Source organism: Elephas maximus, chromosome 16 (genome assembly GCF_024166365.1).
Source record: "Elephas maximus indicus isolate mEleMax1 chromosome 16, mEleMax1 primary haplotype, whole genome shotgun sequence".
Classification (NCBI taxonomy): Eukaryota; Metazoa; Chordata; class Mammalia; order Proboscidea; family Elephantidae; genus Elephas; species Elephas maximus.
In genome coordinates, this window is record NC_064834.1 from 56743097 (window position 1) to 56764610 (window position 21514).

At 41.8% G+C, this 21514-nt stretch overlaps 1 protein-coding gene across 1 annotated transcript in view; it reads left to right on the forward strand.

The window, feature by feature from the left end:
• Positions 1–21514, forward strand: part of SORCS3 (sortilin related VPS10 domain containing receptor 3) — a 673703-nt gene that overhangs the window by 630364 nt on the left and 21825 nt on the right. Inside the window, exons 17-22 of the mRNA XM_049856137.1 lie at positions 2136–2249; positions 3105–3276; positions 5845–6031; positions 11786–11919; positions 19410–19533; positions 21000–21112. Of these exons, the coding sequence (XP_049712094.1) occupies positions 2136–2249; positions 3105–3276; positions 5845–6031; positions 11786–11919; positions 19410–19533; positions 21000–21112 (844 nt within the window). The remainder of the gene's footprint in view (positions 1–2135; positions 2250–3104; positions 3277–5844; positions 6032–11785; positions 11920–19409; positions 19534–20999; positions 21113–21514) is intronic.

Below are 21514 nucleotides of genomic sequence, written 5' to 3' on the forward strand. Positions count from 1 at the left end.
TATAAACATCCTCACCATGGCCAGTTTTAAGCTACCAACGTGATGTCACTGAACACAGCATTGGGAAGAGATGTGCAGTAGCCCACCATTATCTGAAATTTCCATCATACAGATAAAACCAACCAACCAGTTGCTGTCAAGTGGATTCCAACTCATGGTGACCCCATGTGCATCAGAGTAGAATTGTCTTTCATAGGGTCTTCAACGGCTGATTTTTTCAAAAAGTGGATCACCGGGCCTTTCTTCCAAGTCTGCTAACCAAAAGATTGATAGTTCAAGTTCACCCAGAGGTACCCTGGAAAACAGGCCTGGTGATCTACCCCTGAATAATCAGCCATTAAAGACCCCGTGGAGCACAGTACTACTCTGACACACATGAGGCCACCATGAGTCAAAGTCCACTTGTGGAAAACTGGTTACCAGACAGGTTTAAATGACATCAAAAGCATACTTAATAGTAATATGCAATAAATAATTAGAAGCCAATGAAGTTTGAATATTTATTATCTTTTGAATATCATTTATGTCATTGAAATTTTACATGTATTTTAATAATAACTATTTTAACAATTGGCGTGTGAAATTAAATTGTCATTCTTCTCTCACTGGGCTCCTAGGAACACACATAGATAATTTGCCTGTTTTTCAAAGGACTCTTATCAAATCTTGGCTCAAAGAATACAGGAACAGAAAAAGAGAGAAGGACTGAGCCTGGGAGAGTGTTTTCTCTTGCTGTTTGATGTTTCATTAACACTCACTGGGTCAGAATTCAAATGTCCAGGCTGTGTTGCCCAGTTGGGGTTTCAGGGAACCCTTGGATGCTGATTTGGAAGCATGAATTCTCCTGCCAAGTGAAGCTACCTCCAATGACCTCTGTGGTTGGCTACAAGAGCAATAATCCCTTTTATCTCCTACTTTATTGCTCTTTTTCCACTCTGACACCTGAGAGTCTTCTGAAACTCCAAGAAGTGGGGAAGCGCTGCTTGGACTTCAGGGACAGGCCCTTTCTTTCTATAGTTGTGTATTACTTCCTCATTTTGCAGAGTCTGAATGGCTGTATGTGAACACACATGTATATGTGTGTTTTAGAGAAAATGAGTGCAGGACAAATGAAAATAAAAAATATGGAATCAGTTTTTGAAAACACATGTAAAACCTTAACACAGAAAATGTATTTTATAAAGGCATTCACTTGGTTATTGGTGTTAGTTGCCATCGAGTTGGTTCCAACTCATGGTGACTTTATGTATAACCCAACAAAATGCTGCCCTGTCCTACAATGTTTTCATGACCGTTGGTATGTTTGAGGGTTGCAGCTGTTGTGTCAATTCATCTCATTGAGGGTTTCCCTCATTTTTACTGACACTCTATTTTACCAAACATGATGTCCTTTTCTAGCAGTTGGTCTTTCCTAATGACATGCCCAAAGTAAGTGAGTCAGGTTCTTACCATCCTCGCTTCTAAGAGCATTCTGATTGTATTTTTTCTAAGACTGATTTGTTCGTTCTTCTGGCAGTCCGTGTTATGTTTAATATTCTCTGCCAGTGCCACTCAAATGCATCAATTCTTCTTCTGTCTTCTTTTTTTATTGTCCAGTTTTTGTAAGCATATGAGGTGATTAAAAAGACCATGGCTTAGATCAGGTTCCCTATAGTCATCAAAGTGACATCTTTGCTTTTTAAAACTTTAAAGAGGTCTTTTGTAGCAGCTTTGCCTAATGCAATATGTCAGTTGACTTTTCCTCTTGTTTACTATCTGCTTATGTCAGTATTCCACTGTGATCCAAAATATACTTAGAACATTATAGCATCCCCCCATCCTGAGCCAGTATACCAACACATTATTTATATTCATACCTTTTTTTTTTTAACCTGGAAACTTCAGGGTTTTTTTAACCTAGAACCTACTTTTTTCTTTTTTCTGTAGCCTGGACTCCAAATGATTTGGGATTATTTCTAAAGCTAAAATCCACTCTCAGAATATGAATATGAATATTTTTTCTCACTGGGAATATTTAAAAGAATGTGTTGTGACTTTTCAGGTGATTATAGAGATGCGTGTATGTTTTGAGTGTTTATGGACGTTTTCGAATTTGTGCCTATGTGCCACTGTGCAATATTTTATTTTCTTGATAGTGACTATGGCTATGAGAGACATGGGGAGAGCCAGTGTGTCCCAGCTTTCTGGTACAATCCAGCATCCCCATCGAAGGACTGCAGCCTTGGTCAGAGCTACCTTAACAGCACTGGGTAAGTAAAACACTGAAGGAACTCAACACACTGCTTTCTTGTTTTCCACTTAGGGATAAAAGGGAATGCATTGCTATTGATGCAAAATGGACTGTGGATAGAGCTTGTTTATGACAAGTGGCTTCCCTTCTGAGGGAATCCGAAGGGTTCTTTCCTGGGAGTACCTTTTCAGAGAGCATCGGAAGAGATTTCTGGTCACCCAGATTTCATGACCTTTTACCATTTATCTCAGATGGACAATAGTTGCTGTTTTGGTCAGGCCTTCACTCCTGGAAAGGGATGATGCCTTATTTCTCAGACTAGAATGAAGTAAATTAGAGCAACGACTCCAGAGTGAGGGCTCTTAGGTATTACAGCGTGAAATGATGTCCTGGGAATTGAGGGAGAGCAGGAGGAGGCTCTGATTAATCATAGTGAGAAGAAGTCTGGTATCCTAGCTCTTTTCTACTACAGAGAAAGGTGGAGATGGCCTCAGGAAACTAGAAACACATCCCTCCTTACAGAAAGAAGCAGCTGCTTCCCTGCCTCCTCAGCCCAGTGGGTCTCCTCCTCCTCTATTGTGTGTGAGTCAGCCATTGATTTTTCTCAACTGGTTTAGACACTGATCCGATCCATGACTCATCAAGTAGGATCAGTAATAATGTTTAAGGAGCTACTCTTCCTGAGGTGGAGGGATAGCCATTCCCAGGCATTTGTTTAGCTTCGTAATGGCTGCCTTCTTTGAGACTTGGCTTTTAGGGGCAGCTGTGCGAAGTACCTGTCTCACTCTTGCCCTCTCCCACTCCATCTTTCTAACTCACACTTGCGCACAATGGCTTAAACCAAGCCACATTGCTAGTTGTCAATACTCCCTAGGTACCGCAGGATTGTGTCCAACAACTGCACAGACGGGCTGAGGGAAAAGTACACTGCCAAGGCCCAGATGTGTCCCGGAAAAGCCCCTCGGGGCCTCCACGTGGTGACGACTGATGGGCGCCTGGTGGCAGAGCAGGGGCACAATGCCACATTCATCATCCTCATGGAGGAGGTAGGTGTCCACCTGGGTCTCCCAGGTCAGAACTCACAAGCAGGAAGCCATTCCCTGTTCACAGAGGGGAAGAAAGGGAAGAATTTATGTTCCCATCATCCCCTGCACTAAAGTAAATGGTGAAAAGTTGATACTTCTGGGAGATGGGGGCTAAAGATATTTAGAGACCTTCTTGCCTTCATCCCATAATATTGAGTCTACAGTGGGGACTCATTTACCTTAAAAAAAAAAAAAATTGCCATCCAGTCAATTCTGACTCATAGCTACCCTGTAGGACAGAATAGAACTGCCCCATAGGGTTTCCAAAGAGCAGCTGGTGGGTTTGAACTGCTGACATTTTGGTAAGCAGCAGAGCTCTTAACCACGGTGCCACCAGGGCTCCCATTTGCCTATGGTGAGATGCGTATCTGGGTATATTCTTTGGTGTCCCACTTTTAGGTCTGCTTTCCTGAGGGAGTGTTTATCACCATAAGACCATATACTGGGAAGCTTTGCTAGAAGAAGCAAATTCAAATTTTATGTGTTGCCATCAGGAACCTCTTTTGCTTTAGTCTAACCCTTAACTCCACTGATTAGAGAAACTCATAAGGCTTTTAAAGGACCTTGAAGGTGTGAGTGAGGGTGAGGGAAGATCATTGAGATTCCTTAAAATTTACTTCATAAAGAAAGTCATATTAGTTGTTTCCATCAGCTAGCTGCTCCATTAGTTCACTTTTTAGTGTTTTCTGCAATCTGGACAGTAAAATCAGACTGTATACGTTCTTGCCAGTGTATAAATAGCTCTTTGTCTGCTCTTACTCCTGGTATGAGCCATTTCCTCTATTCCACAACCAGGGATGAGCTGGTGGGGCAAGAAGGCTGGCTTGATTTTCAAAGCCCTCTAAATTAATATGGAAATTGCTGTGTGCTCTTTAGATCTTGGAAAGAGGCCAGAGCAGGCCAGGAGCTTTCTCCCAACTATACTTTAAAAAAAAAAAAAAAAAAAATTTTTTTTTTTTTTTTTCTACTTGAGAAACCTTTAAACTCAGGCCCATATTGGACAGGACGCTGAAGGTTCCTTATCCAAGGTTGACACATTCCTCAGCCTTCACCCATACTGGGCGCTGGAATTAAAGGACTTTAAGATTCAGAGGAGGTCATTTTCACATTTCCTCTAGGGAGTTTACAGGAGCAGAGCTAGAAAAACCTTCTCTTGAATGGATGTGAAGAGCCATGATCTTATCCGTTTGAATTGTCTCCAGCTCATTTCCACTTTAATTTATATTCATAAACTCAACGGTAGTTGACATTATGCAGGGTGCAAGGAAGCACCTATCAGTATTTCATTCAAATCTGGGTTGCCATGGGGGAAAGAGACAGGAAGAGAAACAATGATCAGAAGGGTTGTCTCCTAATTCCAAAAAGGATGTATTTCTCCCTTTATTCCATTAGCCGCCTTTGTATATAAGCAAAGAGATAAAATTCTTTTTTTTTTCCAATCTGGAATCCTTGTTTTAGGATAGGTTCATTGCTTTTATTCAGCATGGTGGCCCAGTATATGGGGGTGGGAAGGCAAGAAAGAATGAGGGTCAGTATTGGCCCCTAAGAAGCCTAGCGTATGCTTGCCTTGGAAAAGTCCATGCATGTGAGCCATTGAAATCACATCTGACCAAGCAGCACCCAGATTAGTGAGTCTCAGGAGTGAAGATCCTTGGCCATCCAAGAGGTGAGATCTCTGAGAGCTGGGACGGTCAGAAATGGTTTCAGAGGGGTAGGGGCTCAGGTAGGTTTAGGGAAAGGCAAGGACAACCAAGCAGAAATGTAGTTTTGGTTGATATGCAGTATTCATCTGTAAAATGGGAACAGGCGTCCTACCTCATAGGGTTATTTTGAAGAGGATATTATATAATATGGGTTAAGTGATCAGGATAGTGCTGAGAACATAATAGTAAATACTCAAAAAGAAGAAAACATAATTATAGCATTGTGGTTAGAGCATTAGTTTTGAAACCAGACTGTCTAGATTCGACACTTGGCTCTGCCCCTACTAGCTGTGAGACTTCGGTCTAACTCCTTTATTTATGTCCCCATTTTTAAAATGGGGGCAGTAGTACTTTCTACTACATAAACTTCTGAGGGGATTAACTGCTTGGCATTGATAAGAGCCGAGCACTATTTCCACTGTCACCTTGATTCAGGCTGACCCTGAGCTTGGGCATATAGGGACAGTAGATGTTTGTACCCACAGTGCCCAAACCAAACCTGCTGCCATCCAGTTGATTCTGACTCATAGCAATCGTATAGGATAGATTGGAACTGCCCCACAGGGTTTCCAAGGAACACCTGGTAGATTCAAACTGTCAGCCTCTTGGTTAGCAGCCAAACTCTTAACCGCTGCGCTGCTGGGGCTCTCCACAGTGCCCAGTGGGTATCTAATAGGAGTCTGCTGATTGTGTTGAGTATGTTCAGACACCTGGGTGAGACTGTAGGTTCCCAGATAGCAATGTTGAAGCTACAGGAGGAAGCATCAAATGGAAGTCAGGCTGGACCATCTGAATGGGCCCTACCAACTGCTCTTCCCTCTCACAGGGTGATCTCCAAAGGACAAACATCCAGCTTGACTTTGGGGATGGGATTGCGGTGTCCTATGCTAACTTCAGCCCCGTAGAGGACGGCATCAAGCATGTATACAAGAGTGCGGGGATCTTCCAGGTGACAGCCTATGCAGAGAACAACCTGGGCTCAGACACAGCTGTCCTCTTCCTGCATGTGGTTTGTAAGTAGCACAATCCAGCCTCTTTCTTACTTTCAGGTGATAACTCCTTCTGTCCAAATGTCCTAGAATTCAGAGCTGAGCTGGTGGCTTTAATGGCTACCACAGTGACCCAAATCCAAAGATTAAGATGTGTATTCAACACACTCAGCTGTGTTTCAGAGTTTATAATCCTGAAGTCAATTGATTGTTTTGGCAGTTTGGATAACATATTACCAACTGCTCCCTCCCCTTCAGCTCCACTCTGCTCCGACGTGAATGCGCACATGCAGACAGATATTCATATGAAAGTCTCTTCCCTTTGCTTCAGAGACTCCTGAAAATAGAAGTGGAAACCCATCTGGTTGATAGCCTCAGGCTAATTTTCTAACCATTATGAGTGAAGGCAGCACAAATCAAAGGAAACGGTTATCTCTACGGAAAGAGCCAAAGAAGGATTATAGAAACACATGTTTAGATTTTTTAAATGTAGAACTAAACACACAAAAGAACTTAATTTTTACATTCAGTGCTACCGCAAGTTCATTCCTGCTGTAAACAATACTAAAATCTCTCCCAATTTTTCTTTTTGCCCTGGAATCTATTTCATTACTATTGGCTGTTGCTTGACACGAACCAAAACAACAGCTGAAGTTCTGAAATACTTTGGTTATAACGGTGCATTTTGTATATGTGCTGTCTTGGAACTTGATTCATTTAAATGGAAGCAGATATAATGGTTTTAGGATGTTGGGTCAAGGAAACATTGTTATGGAGCTGATAGTGGTTTCCTACACCTCTTTTGAGGGCATTGGTAGTTCAGTGGTAGAATTCTTATCTCCCATGTGGGATACCTCGGTTTGATTCCCTCCTGTGCACCTCATGCGCGGCCGCCACCTGTCTGTCAATGACGGCTTGTATGTTACTAGGGTGTTGAACAGGTTTCAGCAGTCCTTCCAGACTAAGACTAAGAAGAAAAGCCTGGCTATCTATTTCTCAAAATCAGCCAATGAAAACCCCATGCATCACAATGGTCCAGTCCATAATCGACTCTGGGGATGCAAAGGATCAGGCAGCATTCATTCCACTGTGCATAAGGTTGCCATGAGTTGGGGGCCAACTTGATAGCAACTGACAGCACCCACACATGTGATACTCAGTGATACTCATGCATCTAAGAATTTCTCTGGTTCCTATATACTCTATAATGGTTTTCAGGTAATATGTTATATATGGTGCACATAGTAAGTTTTTTGAAAGGTCTAAGTGAATACAGGGAGCACCTTCCATATAAACAAATCGGTGAGGATGTAAACTCCACTGTATAAACAGCCCACATATAAAAGGTCCCCGCAAACAGTAAGCATCTCCTAGCTCTCTGGTCACAACAGTGGAGCAGAAACCAACAGTAGTAGGGACGTACACGGAGGAATTCTAGGGTATAGGTCAGTTGTGCACCTAAAGATGACCATGAGATAAATTACTTCTCTTCTGAGTCTTTCTGAACCCCATTATAAAATGGCTCAGTTCTAGCTGTGACTTTGCCTTACAGGACTTTTGTAACAAATAGGAAACATAACTAAAAACCCAGAATTTATTTATTCACTAATTTATTCAAAAGCATTTGTTGAGCTCTTAATATGGGCAAGGAACTCTGCTAGGCACTCCAGAAAACCAAGCCTGTTGCCATCGAGTCGATGCCGACTCATAGCGACCCTATAGGACAGAGTAGAACTGCCCCATAGGGTTTCTAAGGAGCAGCTGGTAGATTCAAACTGCCGACCTTTTGGTTTGCAGCCAAGCTCTTAACCACTGTGCCACCAGTGTGCCTCTGCTCCACTATAGTCTTGCCCTTGCAGAGTTTACATTCTGGTGGGAGGAGAGGAGTGCTGCTATAAGTGAGCTGGAAATAGACAAAGTGGTCATAGCCATACCACACCCACTACAGTCATTCTATGCCAGCAGCCTCAGTCAGAAGCCTAGGTGGGCAGTGGGCAAGGTATTCATGAGCATAGGTTTTAGAGCAAGCTAGACCCGCCTTTGAATTCTGAACATATCACTTTGCTAAATGTTTAATATCAATCAACTTCCTTAGCCTTTGCAAACCTCAGATTCCTCCCTTCACTGTGTGAACTTACAGGAATGTTGTGAGGATTGAATTGGTTAATATGTATATGTCAGTGCTCTCCAAGATCACCCCCGGGTTCGGTGATTCACTGGAAGGACTCACAGGACTCAGTATGTAGTTGTACTCTTGACTATGATTTATTACAGCAAAAGGATACTGAGTGAAATCAGCAAAGAGAAAAGGCCCAGGGGGTGAAGTCTGGAGGAAAACAACCACAAGCTTCTTAGAATCCTTTCCCCATGGAGCCACAGAGGACATGCAAAATTCTTCCAGCAACGGGTTTTAAAAACACATGTGAAATGTTGTCTACCAGGGTAGCACATTTGAGACTCAACAGTGCCCATGTTTTTGCTGTTTTGTTTTTGTTTTTATCAGAGGCTGGTCACATGGGCATCCTCTGCTTAGCATGTACCAAAATTTAGACTCCTGGAAGGCAGGCAGAGGTTCAGCATAAACAATATCGTTTGCACAAAATCTAGCCCCAGAGAACCACCTTTATCAGTTAGCTGATTAGTTAACTGTAGACAGAGAACACTCTAAGAGCCAAGTTCTCAGCCACCAGCCAGAGGCCCTGCCAGCAGGCCTTTCTGAGGACAGCACTTTCAGGTCTGCTGTGTTAACTCTTTCCTGCAGAATGGAAACAACGCTGCTTACCCCCCAGCTTGGTATGTGTGAACGTTACCTGTTATTATAATAGTGACTAAGCACTGCCTATTAACTTTCTGCCTGATGCCTCTGCTGCATTTAAAACTGAAGACAATGAAAGAAAAGGAGCTTTACTTTTTCCTATTCTGAGAACCTGCCCCACCCAGGTCCCTGCTTCTGCAAAGAGAATTATCTGCAGGGTATGAAGACCAATGTGTCTTAGTGGCAAAAAAAAAAAACAAAAAAAAACACCACAGCAGAAAGGAACAGGTTTATGCTGTGGGTTATGTGTATGAAGGAGGAAATGTTCCTTGAAACTTTTATCGTGCTCATAATTCCCTCCAAATCCATCACAGCTGCATTTACCAGACAGTTATTATACTGGAAACTGCTCTTGGCCTCACCTTGGGCCATTAGCTAACAAAAGTAGTTGTTAGCTGCCCATAATAACCAATCTCGCACAGATTATTAGATTTGTATCAGAAGGGGCACTATCTGACAGGGAAGATTTTAGGAGTTTGCTTTCTTTGGTCTGAATCCCTTCCATCGTGTTCTCACAGATCCATGGTTTGTCTCCAGGGTGAAGCCAAGAGCTTCTAGTTCTGGTTCTTTGCCCTCAAAAGCTGCCACACGTCATTCTTCCTTAAGATTATTTTTACCCATACACACTTGTCCAGGCTCTGGAATAAATGTGACTGTTCCATGGTGGCCCACTTTACAAAAGCTGTGTCTCATTTGTGCTTGGCATGAGTTTAGGGAGAAGGAGGCCTCCATTTATCTTTTGGTGCATCAAAGTACCTGGCAATAGTAACCCTGGCTCAGTGTCTGAGGGCGATGGAAAATTCCCAGGGCCACAAGCCATGGCTGCATTGCCGACCTGTGGAAAAGCCCAGAATTTCTGTGAACCAACATGGGAAATGGGCTTCATGCCTTTTGGGAGAGAGACTTTGGGGATAAGAGGGGTGCTTTTCTCAGTAGGGGAAGAATGAGAGATCTGTATCTGGGCATTGGAGAAAGGCTCTGAGGGGTTAATAAAAGAAACAGAACTTCCCGTTGCCCTCCTAGGACATAATCTAGCCCAGGACGCTTTTCTACCACCTCTTTCTCTTCCCATTTGATGAGTAAAACACGAACAATAAAAAGAGAAAGTTAACCTCTAAAAAATAAGTAAATAAAGCAATGAAAGTACTGTTTTCTCTCTTGTGTTCTTTAACTCTTGCAAGTAACCAAGCAAACCATACAAAAATAAACAGACTTTCTTATTTAAAATCATCAGACTTTCAGCCAAATGCACATCTTCAGTGACAAGGTTGAAATTATTTGCTGGGAACCTTTGAGGTGTCATGTCTGGGGCCAGGTCAGAGAGCTGTAGAGAGACAGCATTTCCAGGCTGTAGCTACTTAGAGGACTTGTTGACTGTTTAGGAAAGTACAGTCTGGATAGTAACAAGTAGGCCTGAACTGGTCTCCCCACCCAAGCAGCAGACCCTGTCCAAACGCATTCTCCCCCATTATAAAATTGCCTGTGACGTGGAATATGCCAAGTGAGACTCCGAAAAATGTCCATTGTCCTCAGAGGGATGGTTACCTGATGGTAGACAGAAACAGTGATAGTGGTGGTGGCAGTGGTAGTGACAGAAATCGTGCCAGCCTTTAATTCATTTTATCGTGCTTTTAACATGCAAACAGCACTTTGATATGTTCTGATTACTATGAGAAAGGCAGATCAACTATTGTCTCTTATTTTTAAGACAGGATAATAGTCTATGTAGGACTGAAGTTCTCTAAGACAGAAGAAAAGATGAGGGAGCTAATTTTGTGCCAGAGCTGGAATGAGAAGTGTCCATCTGTGTTCTTATCTTTAAACTGAGCTCTCTCCAAAATGACCAAGGATGCAAAGAGTAGAGACTGGTGTCCTGAAAAGTGCCCCACCTAAGAGAAGAACTTAAGGCGGAAGTGATGTCTTTGTCATAGTTGTAGCTTAAGAGCTTCATGGCGAAGTCTCCAGTCACTTTCAGCCATCAAAACTGAGGTGGTGAAAACCAGGAAGGCACGTTCTAACAGACTGTAGACAGATAATTAAAATATTTTCATTGGATTTGGTTAAGAAGGAAGGCCACAAGAAAAGGAGAAAAGAGGGGAAGGAAAGATAAAGGAGAAAAAGGAAAGGACGGGAAGAAGGCGGAGGGAGAGGGTAAAAATCCCACAGCATTAAAAAATAATACGTCTACCCCACGCTACAGCACTGACACGTTAACATTTTCCACCAGCATTTTCCCCTTCTCATTTTATTTTGGAAATAAATTAAACTCCTCACTTACTATGCGTGAGGTATCTTCACGTATGTTTTCTTTCTTGCTAGTTTAGAACTTGATGCTGCTCATACCAGTTTTATGAGGAAAAAAAGGAAAATTGGTCACCCTTTTCAAGCAGCTTTCTTAATATTTGGAAATCTGGCATTTGTTTCTCCTCCAATTTAGGGAGATGCACTTTTTACCTTTTGTGAAACAGCCTTTCCAGCTTCTGACTGACACCCACTGTGTACTGCAGATGACAGGGCACAATGGCCATTCATTGAAGAGGACGGAAACCAATTAACAACTGAGGATAGTGGAAGAGCCATCCATACAATATGTTGACCCCCAAATCACAATGTAGGCTAATCATCAGAAAGGGAGCAGACCACTGTTTATCTTCCTATTTTCTGGCTGAGTATAAACTAGGTTTGTCCTTGGACTAGAGCTTCATAAGCATCCCTGGTTGGGCTCATCAGATGCAGATTGAGTTCAGATGTTACTCAAAAAATGTAAAGGCTGATTTGAGTTCCCTTTTATACCCACTGCTTATTTCAAGTACACACACACTCACCTGCCAGCATTTGTAAGCTTGTGATCCTTGCTTTATTACAGGTGATTATAATAGGGATTAAGAATCTGAGAGTATGATAAAGTTTGAGGGCTTATTCCAGGAATATAAACATTAACATTGTTTTTCCTGTCCCCCTAGGTCCTGTGGAGCATGTTCATCTCCGAGTTCCATTTGTTGCCATAAGAAATAAGGAGGTCAACATCAGTGCAGTCGTGTGGCCCAGTCAGCTGGGGACCCTTACCTATTTCTGGTGGTTCGGCAATAGCACGAAGGTTTGGCTCTTTCTGGTTGGTTGTTGCTTGGGACATGAAGTGCTGGCAATAGGGAGTACTTCATGAAGCTGTGTACCTACATTCTTGACTAAGACATGCCCTCCACCTGCCAAGTTCATTATTTTAATAGGGAAAGTTCAAAGGTTCATAAGGAAGAAAGAGTACTTTGAGAAACTACACAAGTCTGGACGTTCTTTGTCCTCTGATCAATAGTTCTGTCATTTCTTTTGCTCCATTTTGTTTTAAACCTATGTTTTCTACTTATTATTAGTTATATTTGACTAACAAATGAGTGGATGTCTTTGGGTATCGTGGTGAATGCTCTGATTTTATAATACTTACTTGATTTCCTTTAACTGGAAAACTGACCTGCAAAGGGTAATAATACCAATTTTGATAATGTATTCCTAGTATTGGCTTTATAGTAGGTTCGTCATATATATTTCCTGTTGCCATCGAGTTGATCCTGACTCATAGCGACCCTCCAGGACAGAGTATAACTACCTCTTAGAGTGTCCAAGGAATGCCTGGTAGATTCGAACTGCTGACCTTTTGGTTAGCAGCCGTAGCATTTAACCACTACACCACCAGGGATTGTCATATATGCTCAGAACAACACTCAGAAAGGAAATATAATCCCATTTTATAAAGAAAACGCTTAGGCTGATAGCCTTGGAAGGTGGTGTTTGGCACCTGTGTGTGTGTGTGTATGTGTTTGTTTTGTAACTAGGTAAATTAAACAAGTTCACCCAGGTGGTTTAACTAAATCAACCTATCAATAAGAATAAATTGGCCCTACTTTGTAGCCAGCCCTTTGCTTGGTGCTACCATGGATAGGAGAGCACATACAACATTGCCCCTATCTTCAGGGAGATTACATTGTAGATGAGGAGGTAAGATGAACACACATGCAATAATTGGTGAGCAAGTGTGGTATGGATATAAATAGAAGAGAGTGAGCATTCTGGAAAATCAACTAGTGGGTTTTACACCTACAAACCAATTAGCAGGAAATGTTAAATTACATAGGCCCCATGGGTCCTTCTCAGGAGCCTGTATTTTATGCTAGATGTTCTGAGAAATACACAGCAGTGTAAACTCCAGTTGTCTAAATAAACATATAGTCTACTTGGGAATATGTGGTTAATATCTAACAAGGAAAGGCAATAGGAATTTAATACTGCTGGCCCAGTCAAGCAGCCTAGTGGGTGATAGATGCAGGTTTTGTAGGTCACGGAGTGAGTCATGTACAAAGTTGGTCCTCAGCAATGGTTAAAGGGGAATTAGAATTGAGCCAGAGAGAAGGCAAAGGGATCTGTGTGCAAAGGTAAGCCTTTGAGAAGGGTTGTAATTTGTGTAGATTGATTCTGGCAGAGTAGAGAATTCATTGGAGAGATGTCGGAGGAAAAAAAAAAACTGCAAGATGGGGAGGATAGATGACAAGTGGCTTTGAATGCCAGGATATTCAATACATTCAATAATTCAGTAAATTCAAATAATTTTAATTTTGTCATAAGAAACTCAGATTTAGGATACCAGATATGAGATGATAGAACCAGATTCATGGACGGGGATACTTTACACAGTGAGATGCCCTTGAAGATATTTGGATGTGTTTGAGTGTGTGTGTGTGTGTGTGTGTGAGCTTGTATATTTTGGGGAAAAAAAAATTTTTTAACCTGTGAATTTTCGCATTAATCCCATAGTCATAACACAGCTATAGACACTATTTTGCTTTATTTCTTCCTGGTTTTGTGTGTATTTTAGATTCTTTTTACAAAGTTCTAATCATAGTCTATCTACAATTATCTATTCTGCTTTTTTCACTTCATATGATAAGCAGTTTTCACAGGTTACTATATAATCTGCTGAAGGTTTGAAGTAAGGCAAGCATAGTGGAAATGGCAGCTTTTATCAAGGTATATACTTTCCATTACGGAGATTTCACCAGATCCAGTATTAACCTGACCTACTGCATCGGGGAAGCTGCATCCCAAGATATCCCTGCAGTTCCCTGTTCCATTAGTCAAGTGGAAGCCTCATAACTAAATAGTCACTCAGAGCTTTGTGGATTTCTTGCCAGGCTCAGTGGATAATACGTGACACATGAGGGATTCTCAGTGGGGAGGGAGGCAGCCCACATCTCTGCAGAGGATGAAGTATTATTCTAGCGGGTCTCGCTGGGGGCCGGCCCTGCAGCTTGGACAAAACACAGAGGCAGAGAAGTCAAATAGCTGCCTGTTGGATTTGTGGACCTCTGAAAGGCCAATTGCCTGAGATTAACAGAGGCCTGGCTTAATAAATGAGTCTTCTTTCCTAATAAAAAAAAAATTTTTTTTTTTTTTTTATAGATTTGAGTAAATGAACCTTAAAATAGTGGATTTAACTTAGCATTGGGCACCAGACATTGGTGGCCGACGAACAACTCAAGAATCCTGTTGAGTTTTCCAGCTTTGCAAGGAAGGTGAAATCAGCCATGATGTATAACAGTTGATGAAAAACCAAAGCAATTTAGAAAACAAAATTAACTCCTGCCATTTCCCTAGCACAGAACTCTATGACCTGCAACCTGGGACCAAGTGTTCCCATGCAGCAAGCTTGTTTGCTAGGGCTCGGTGCCCTGACTGGCTGGTGGGTGGCATGCTTGCTCCCACTGCAGATGGCATTCCCCTTGTCCTGCAGCCCTGAACCTTTGCTGGGCCCCTGGACCTCCTAGGGAAGCAGCCATATGGCGAGATATTGCCATTGCTGGGCACAGCATCAACCATCCAGTTCTTAGGAGAAGAAGACTAGGGGAAAGAAGAGAAGGCCAGACAGAGTACTGAGAGCTGAAGGAGATGATGTGGAAGTAGTGAAGGTTACCCTAATAGAATACCATGAAGTGGGGGTAAAGGGGACTGCCTGGTGGTGAGATGTGGGAACAGATGAGAGACAGCTAAGAGCAGTGAATCAAATGGAAGGGCAATATAATAGAGCAGTAGTCACAGTCAGAGTAATTCATGGAGTGAGGAGAAATAAAAGCACATTGACTATTCATTTTTCTTGTTTCGTTTCTCTCCAAATATTTTTTTATGAAAAATTTCAAATATACACTAAAGTTTAAAGAGTTTTACAGTGAATACAGCCATATACTCACCACCTAGAGTCTTCCGTTAACCTTTACATTACTTATGTCATCACATCTGCCTTCCCCTCTACCCACCCATCAATCAAACTGAATTTTTTTATTCATTTCAGAGTAAATTTCAGACAGATAAAACGTACTAAATGCTTCAGCTTGCAAATCGTAAACTACAGTTCAATATTTGCTTACAGTTTTTTTTAACGGTGTGTAAAATGTATCAACAATGAAATGCAAAAATGTGAAGTGTATATTTGCTGGGTTTTGGTAGATTCATTGGCATATACGTGTATAATCCAGACACTAGAGTACAGACTGTAACTCCAGAAAGTTCTCTCATGCTCCTTCTCAGTAAATCCTTACCCCTGGTCCCCAGAAAGAACCAATGTTCTATTTTTTTCCACCATGGACTGGATTTGCTACTCTAGAACTTCATAAAAATGTAATCATACAGTATGAATTCTTTTGTATAAGGCTTCTTTCCCTTCTCATCATTTTGAAACCCATCCATACTATTATGTATATCAGCATATATTCTTGTATATTGCTGACTAGTATTTCACTGTATGAATGTACTAAAAAAAACAGTGCCGTCGAGTCGATTCCGACTCATAGCGACCCTATAGGACAGAGTAGAACTGCCCTGTAGAGTTTCCGAGGAGCGCCTGGTGGATTCGAACTGCCGACCCTTTGGTTAGCAGCCATAGGACTTAACCACTACACCACCAGGGTTTCCATGAATGTACTATAGCTCATTTATTCAGTTTTTCTATTGATGAATTCCTGGGCAGTTTCCAGTTTTGAGCTGTTATGAATAAATTGCTATGCACATTTGTGTGTGTATATGTGTGTGTACATATTTTCTTTTTCCTTGACCAAATTCCTAAAATTTGAAATGCTGAGTCATAAGTTAGTGTAAGTTTAATTTTGCAAGAAATTGCAAAAACTTTTTCTGAAATGATACCATTTTATATTCCCACCAAAAATGTATGAGAGTCCCAGTTGCTCTGCGTCCTCAGCAATATTTAGTCTTATCTTTTTTTTTTTTTTAATTTTAGTCATCCTGCTGGGTGTATAGAAGTATCTCATTTTCTTTCTGAAGAATACAACTAAGGTGATGAAGCATTTGAAAAATCTCCTGATAGATATGACCTAATGGGTTAATCAGTAGGAACCAGAAAGTTTGCCTAAAGCCGTTCATTCACCCCATAGATTCTTATCACGGAAGGCGTCTTCACAGAACTTCTAACCTAAACCCTTCATTTGGCAGATAAAGAAATTGAGGCCCACCCAGCATAGGGGCAAACTTTGCCCAAGGTCACAGATTGAAATAGTAACAGCCAGTTGCAAGTCACAGTTCTTCTTGTTATCCTAGAGATGGCAACTCCCTGGCACACACGATGTTCTCACCTTATTCCATGGCAGTCATTGCGCTCCTGAACCCAACTTGAATTCAGGTTCCTTCTCAATACAGGACTCTAAACATCCAGTATTGACCCATTGGAGTTTATGTGCACCAGAGAGCCTATTTTCCCCTCATCTGTAGTTTAACTCAGAACGTCGCACCTTTTTCTGTTTTACCACAGAGCCATAAGTACGGAGAAGAAGACATGAACCCTGGGGTTTGCCCTTAGTTAAGAGAAGGAATGTATCTCTATCTCTTTCTTATTTCATTTAGCAAACAGAGAAAAAGGGGTATCAGATTCTTAGGGTAATACCTCTAATTTCACCCAACTCCAGCCAACAGCCAGGCCATAAAATGTTATTGTTGTTGTTGGGTGCTGTAGAGTTGGTTCTGACTCACAGCGACCCCATGTACAACAAAACAAAACACTGACCAGTCCTGTGCCATCCTCACAATCATTGCTATGTTTGATCCCATTGTTTTAGCCACTGTGTCAATCCATCTCATTGAGGGTCTTCCTCTTCTTTTTCACTGAACCTCTACTTTACTAAGCATGATGCTCTTCTCCCAGGACTGTTGCCTCCTGATAACATGCCCAAAGTGCATGAGACAATGTCTAGCCATCCTTACTCCTAAGGAGCATTCTAGCTGTACTTATTCCAAGACAGATTTGTTTGTTCTTCTGGCAGTCCATGGTATATTCAACATTCTTTGCCAGCACCATAATTCAGAGGCATCAATTCTTCTTCGATCTTCCTTATTCATTGCCTAGCTTTCCTATCATATGAAGCAATCCAAAATACCATGGCTTGGGTCAGACACATCTTAGTTCTCAAAGTGACATCTTTGCCTTTTAACAATTTAAAGAGGTCTTTTGCAGCATATTTCCTATAAAATAGAGCCATAGAATCTTAAAGCAGAAGAAATCAAATTATGGTGTCAGAGGCCCAGTTGAAAATTGTGATTTAGAAAGGATTCCAGCTCGCAGCCATGGGACACTGGAAGCAGCCCCTCTAAACCTCTGTGGGGCTCTGTGCATGGGCAGGCAGTGTCAGGGATTGAATTGTGTCCCCCCAAAATGTGTGTATTAACTTGGTTAGACCATGATTCCCAGTATTCTGTGGTTGTCCTCCATTTTGTGATTGTAATTTCATGTTAAAGAGGATTAGGGTGGGATTTATCAAGAGATAAAAGGAAAGGGAGGTAAGCAGAGAGTTGGGGACCTTATACCACCAAGAAAGCAGCACCAGGAGCAAAGCATGTCCTTTGAACCTGGGATCCCTGCACCTGAGAAGCTCCTTGACCAGGGGAAGATTGAAAACAAGGGATCTTCCTGCAGAGCTGACAGAGAAAGCCTTCCCATGGAGATGACACCCTGAATTTGGACTTGTAACCTACTAGACTGTGAGAAAATAAATTTCTCTTTGTTAAAGCCATCCACTTGTGGTATTTCTGTTACAGCAGCACTAGATGACTAAGATAGGCACCCAGGCCCATGTCCAGTTGAGAGGACACTAGCAGGCTGTGTGGGTGCTAGCCTGCACCCACACCCTGCAAGGCAGCTCTGTGTATCCCCTAGCTGGCCATATCATTCTTTCCGTCTTCTTTTTGTTATCCTGAGCTCCCAAGGACAGGGAGTCTGTTTATCTGCACTTGTGACCTCTCTTTATGAGCTACCTTAGATCAGCTTCCTACTGTTAAGTCTTGATTTCCAAACAACAGAGAACTTGAGAGGACAGAGGACCTAGAATGACCACTGGGTGCTGCCCCATCAATATCAAGATCTGCACTCTCTTCTTTCCAATAAGTTCCTGCTTTTAAGAAGATCCTGATTTCTAGGAAAAGAATAATTATGCTATTTCTCTCTATCCTTGGGGAGCCCCTTATCTGTTACAATGATGAGAAAGGAAAAAAAAAAAAGATTTAAAATGATCACAGATGTTCATGTTTTTATATTCTGCTATTTTTTTAATGTTAAAATTGTCTTGCGATGGAAAATACAGATATAATAAAACAAAAATCCGGTAGTATGGCTGAGCATCCAATTTACATATATTTTCCGCTATACTCAAAGCAATGTGCCGAGGATGGGTGATACAGAGGTAAATAAAATGTGATCACTTCTCTGAAAGGTCTCACAGTCCAGTGGAATATAGGATGAAATGATAAGTGATGGGTAGTATTAGGAGAGAAGAGAAATGATCTCTTATTCCCAATACCAACAGGGACAAATGACAAAAACTGCTTCTACTTTGCCCCAGGAGAAGGAACAGAATAACTTGAAACGTCCAGGGTATCCAGTCTTATTCTCATCTCTTTGGATTTGCATTTTACAATATTTTTCAAGTATGTTAATAATCTCCCTGAATACTGGGTATAGTCACAGTTTTAGGAAGCTATATAAAGTAGTTTTATTTAATTTTTTATTTTTTCAAGTTAGGATCTCTTGGGGGTAGGCAAATGCTATACAGATTTGTGACAGTATGAGGTTTATAGGAATGAAGGAAATCTAGTATTCTACAGAGGACTTGTTAGTTGCCATCATGTTAGCTCTGACTCATGGCAACCCCACGTACATCTGAATGAAACACTGTTCAGTCCTGGGCCATCTTCCCGATCATTGGTATGCTTGAGTCCATTGTTGCAGCCACTGTGTATTTTGAGTGCCTTCTATCCTAGGGGATTCATCTTCCAGCGTTATATTGGACAATGTTCTATTATGATGAATAGGGTTTCCAATGACTAATTTTTGGAAGTAGATCTCCAGGCCTTTCTTCATAGTCTGTCTCAGTCTAGAAGCTCTACTGAAACCTGTCCACCATGGATGACCCTGCTGGTATTTGAAATACCAGTGGCATAGCTTCCAGTATCATAGCAACATGAAAGCTACCACAGTATGACCAACTGACAGACAGGTGGCCACACAGAGGACTAAATGGATGTTTTTACTTCTCTTATTCGTAGCCCCTCATTACCTTGGAGAGCAGCATTTCCTTCACATTCCCTGCAGAGGGCTCCAACACTATCACCGTCCAGGTGGCTGCTGGGAATGCCCTTATCCAGGATACAAAAGATATCGCGGTTCATGGTAAGCCCTGAAAATTGTCCTGAGATGCCCCTGCCTGCCTGGCCAATCCCTTCCCCATCCCTAGCCTCCATCACTGACTGCTTCGAAAATTCCACAGGCCGTGGGGGAAATCATGTAAGCCACAGGCGGCCACCAGGGCTGCCTCCTGGGGAGCCATACCCTGCTCTTGGGGAGAAACTGAGGTTCTAAGAGAAGCAGATTACAAACAGGAATTTTTTTATCTCTTTTGGTGTGCCTGCACCACAGCCTGTTTGGGGTTCTCATTAGCCAGAGACGTGTATCATAGGTTTAAGGAATGCTAAGCTGGAAAGACTGTTGTAGAAGGACCTAGATCTTATGTCCTGTGGAAGTATCAGCAACACATGTGCAGCACCGACTTTTGGTGAGGATGGGGGCCAGTCATTCCAAAATCTTGAGGAGGCATGGACCCTGACCTTGCAGAACCATAGCCTAGGTAATGAGGTGCATTACACATAACTGATGTGTTTTCTTAATTGTTGGACATTCCAACACCACTGGCTGCAAAGGGTTGGGAATAAGGCCAAGAACATAACAGTGGATGTAGCAAGTCGGAAGAGCAGTAAATAAGGTCACCATCCTGTTCTCAATTGTGGACAACCATTCTTAATTATTAAAATTATTTTAAGTGAAATTGATTGTGCTTCTGCTTCATCCCACAAAAACTCCCCCTGGCTCCTAGGAACAGACACTATAGCTGGGTTTTCTAGAAGGTTGTATACTAAGGTGTATAAGCCTTGGATTCAGATCACATTTCTTTAGCCTCACCCCAGGTGAGGGCTTTTTCCTACATCTCTGCAAACTTGCTGCTCAGGCTTTCTTATCAGGCGCCTGGGAAAAAATTTTTAAGTAAACTTTTTTTGAAGTGTATCATTTATACAGAAAAGTGCACAGATCATAAGTGTTTAGCTTGATAAATCATCCCAAAGTGAACACACCTGTGTGTACCCATCACATGGTCAAGAAATAGAACATTACTCACACCCTGGACCCAGGGGTTATTCCATCTTACTTTGTAATCCTCTCAGGCGGCTCCTAGTAGGATGGACAAATGAACTGAGGAAAGAAGAAAAAAGGCTCCCTTTCAACCAAAACCAACTTGTAAAGATTTTGTCTTCTCTGCAACATACCACCTACAGTAGCAAAAGCTTCCTTCTTTGGGGGCTTCATAGTTATTTTTTATTTCAGATAATACTGTTTATAGAGAAGAAGGGCTTAAAATCTTAGGAACTAGCAAGACCAGTAGAAGAACAAATCTATTTCCAATCACCAAATCCCATTGTCTTTTAGAAGCTAAGAAACAGACTTAAAATAAGGAATTATAGCTGAGAACTCATGGAAGGGTAGACCGTTCCTCTACTGCACAGGGATTATGGGATCCCCTAGCCTGTCATCTTCTCACTCATCTCCCCCTCCCGGCCTCATTTGCACATTCTCTTTTCTTATAGAATATTTCCAGTCCCAGCTGTTATCCTTTTCTCCTAATCTGGATTACCACAATCCTGACATTCCTGAGTGGAGGCAAGACATTGGCAATGTCATCAAGAAAGCGCTAGTTAAAGTAAGTTGGCTTTCACTTTGCTTATCTTTGTCCCTGTGAATAAAGAAAAGAACTATATGGTGTGGTCCCAAACATTTGTGTGTATTAAAAACAGTGTTTTGCAATTAGAGATTGTATCTCTGTAGAAAGAGAAAAAGAAGAAAGAGAGGGAGCAAAGGAAGGAGAGAGAAAGAAAGAGAGAGTGAAATAAACTAACAGTCCAATGTTTGAAAGATGGAAATTGGCCCTGTATTATTCTGAATTGTTCTAAGACAGGAGTTTGGACCTCCAATAAAACAATGACTAGACCACTCACTGAATGTGTAACAATATCTACACTTGGATGGCACAGTGCCCACCAAGGAGGTCTTCTTCATGAGACATCTGGACTCAGAAGACTACCACTGGCCATACGTGACACTG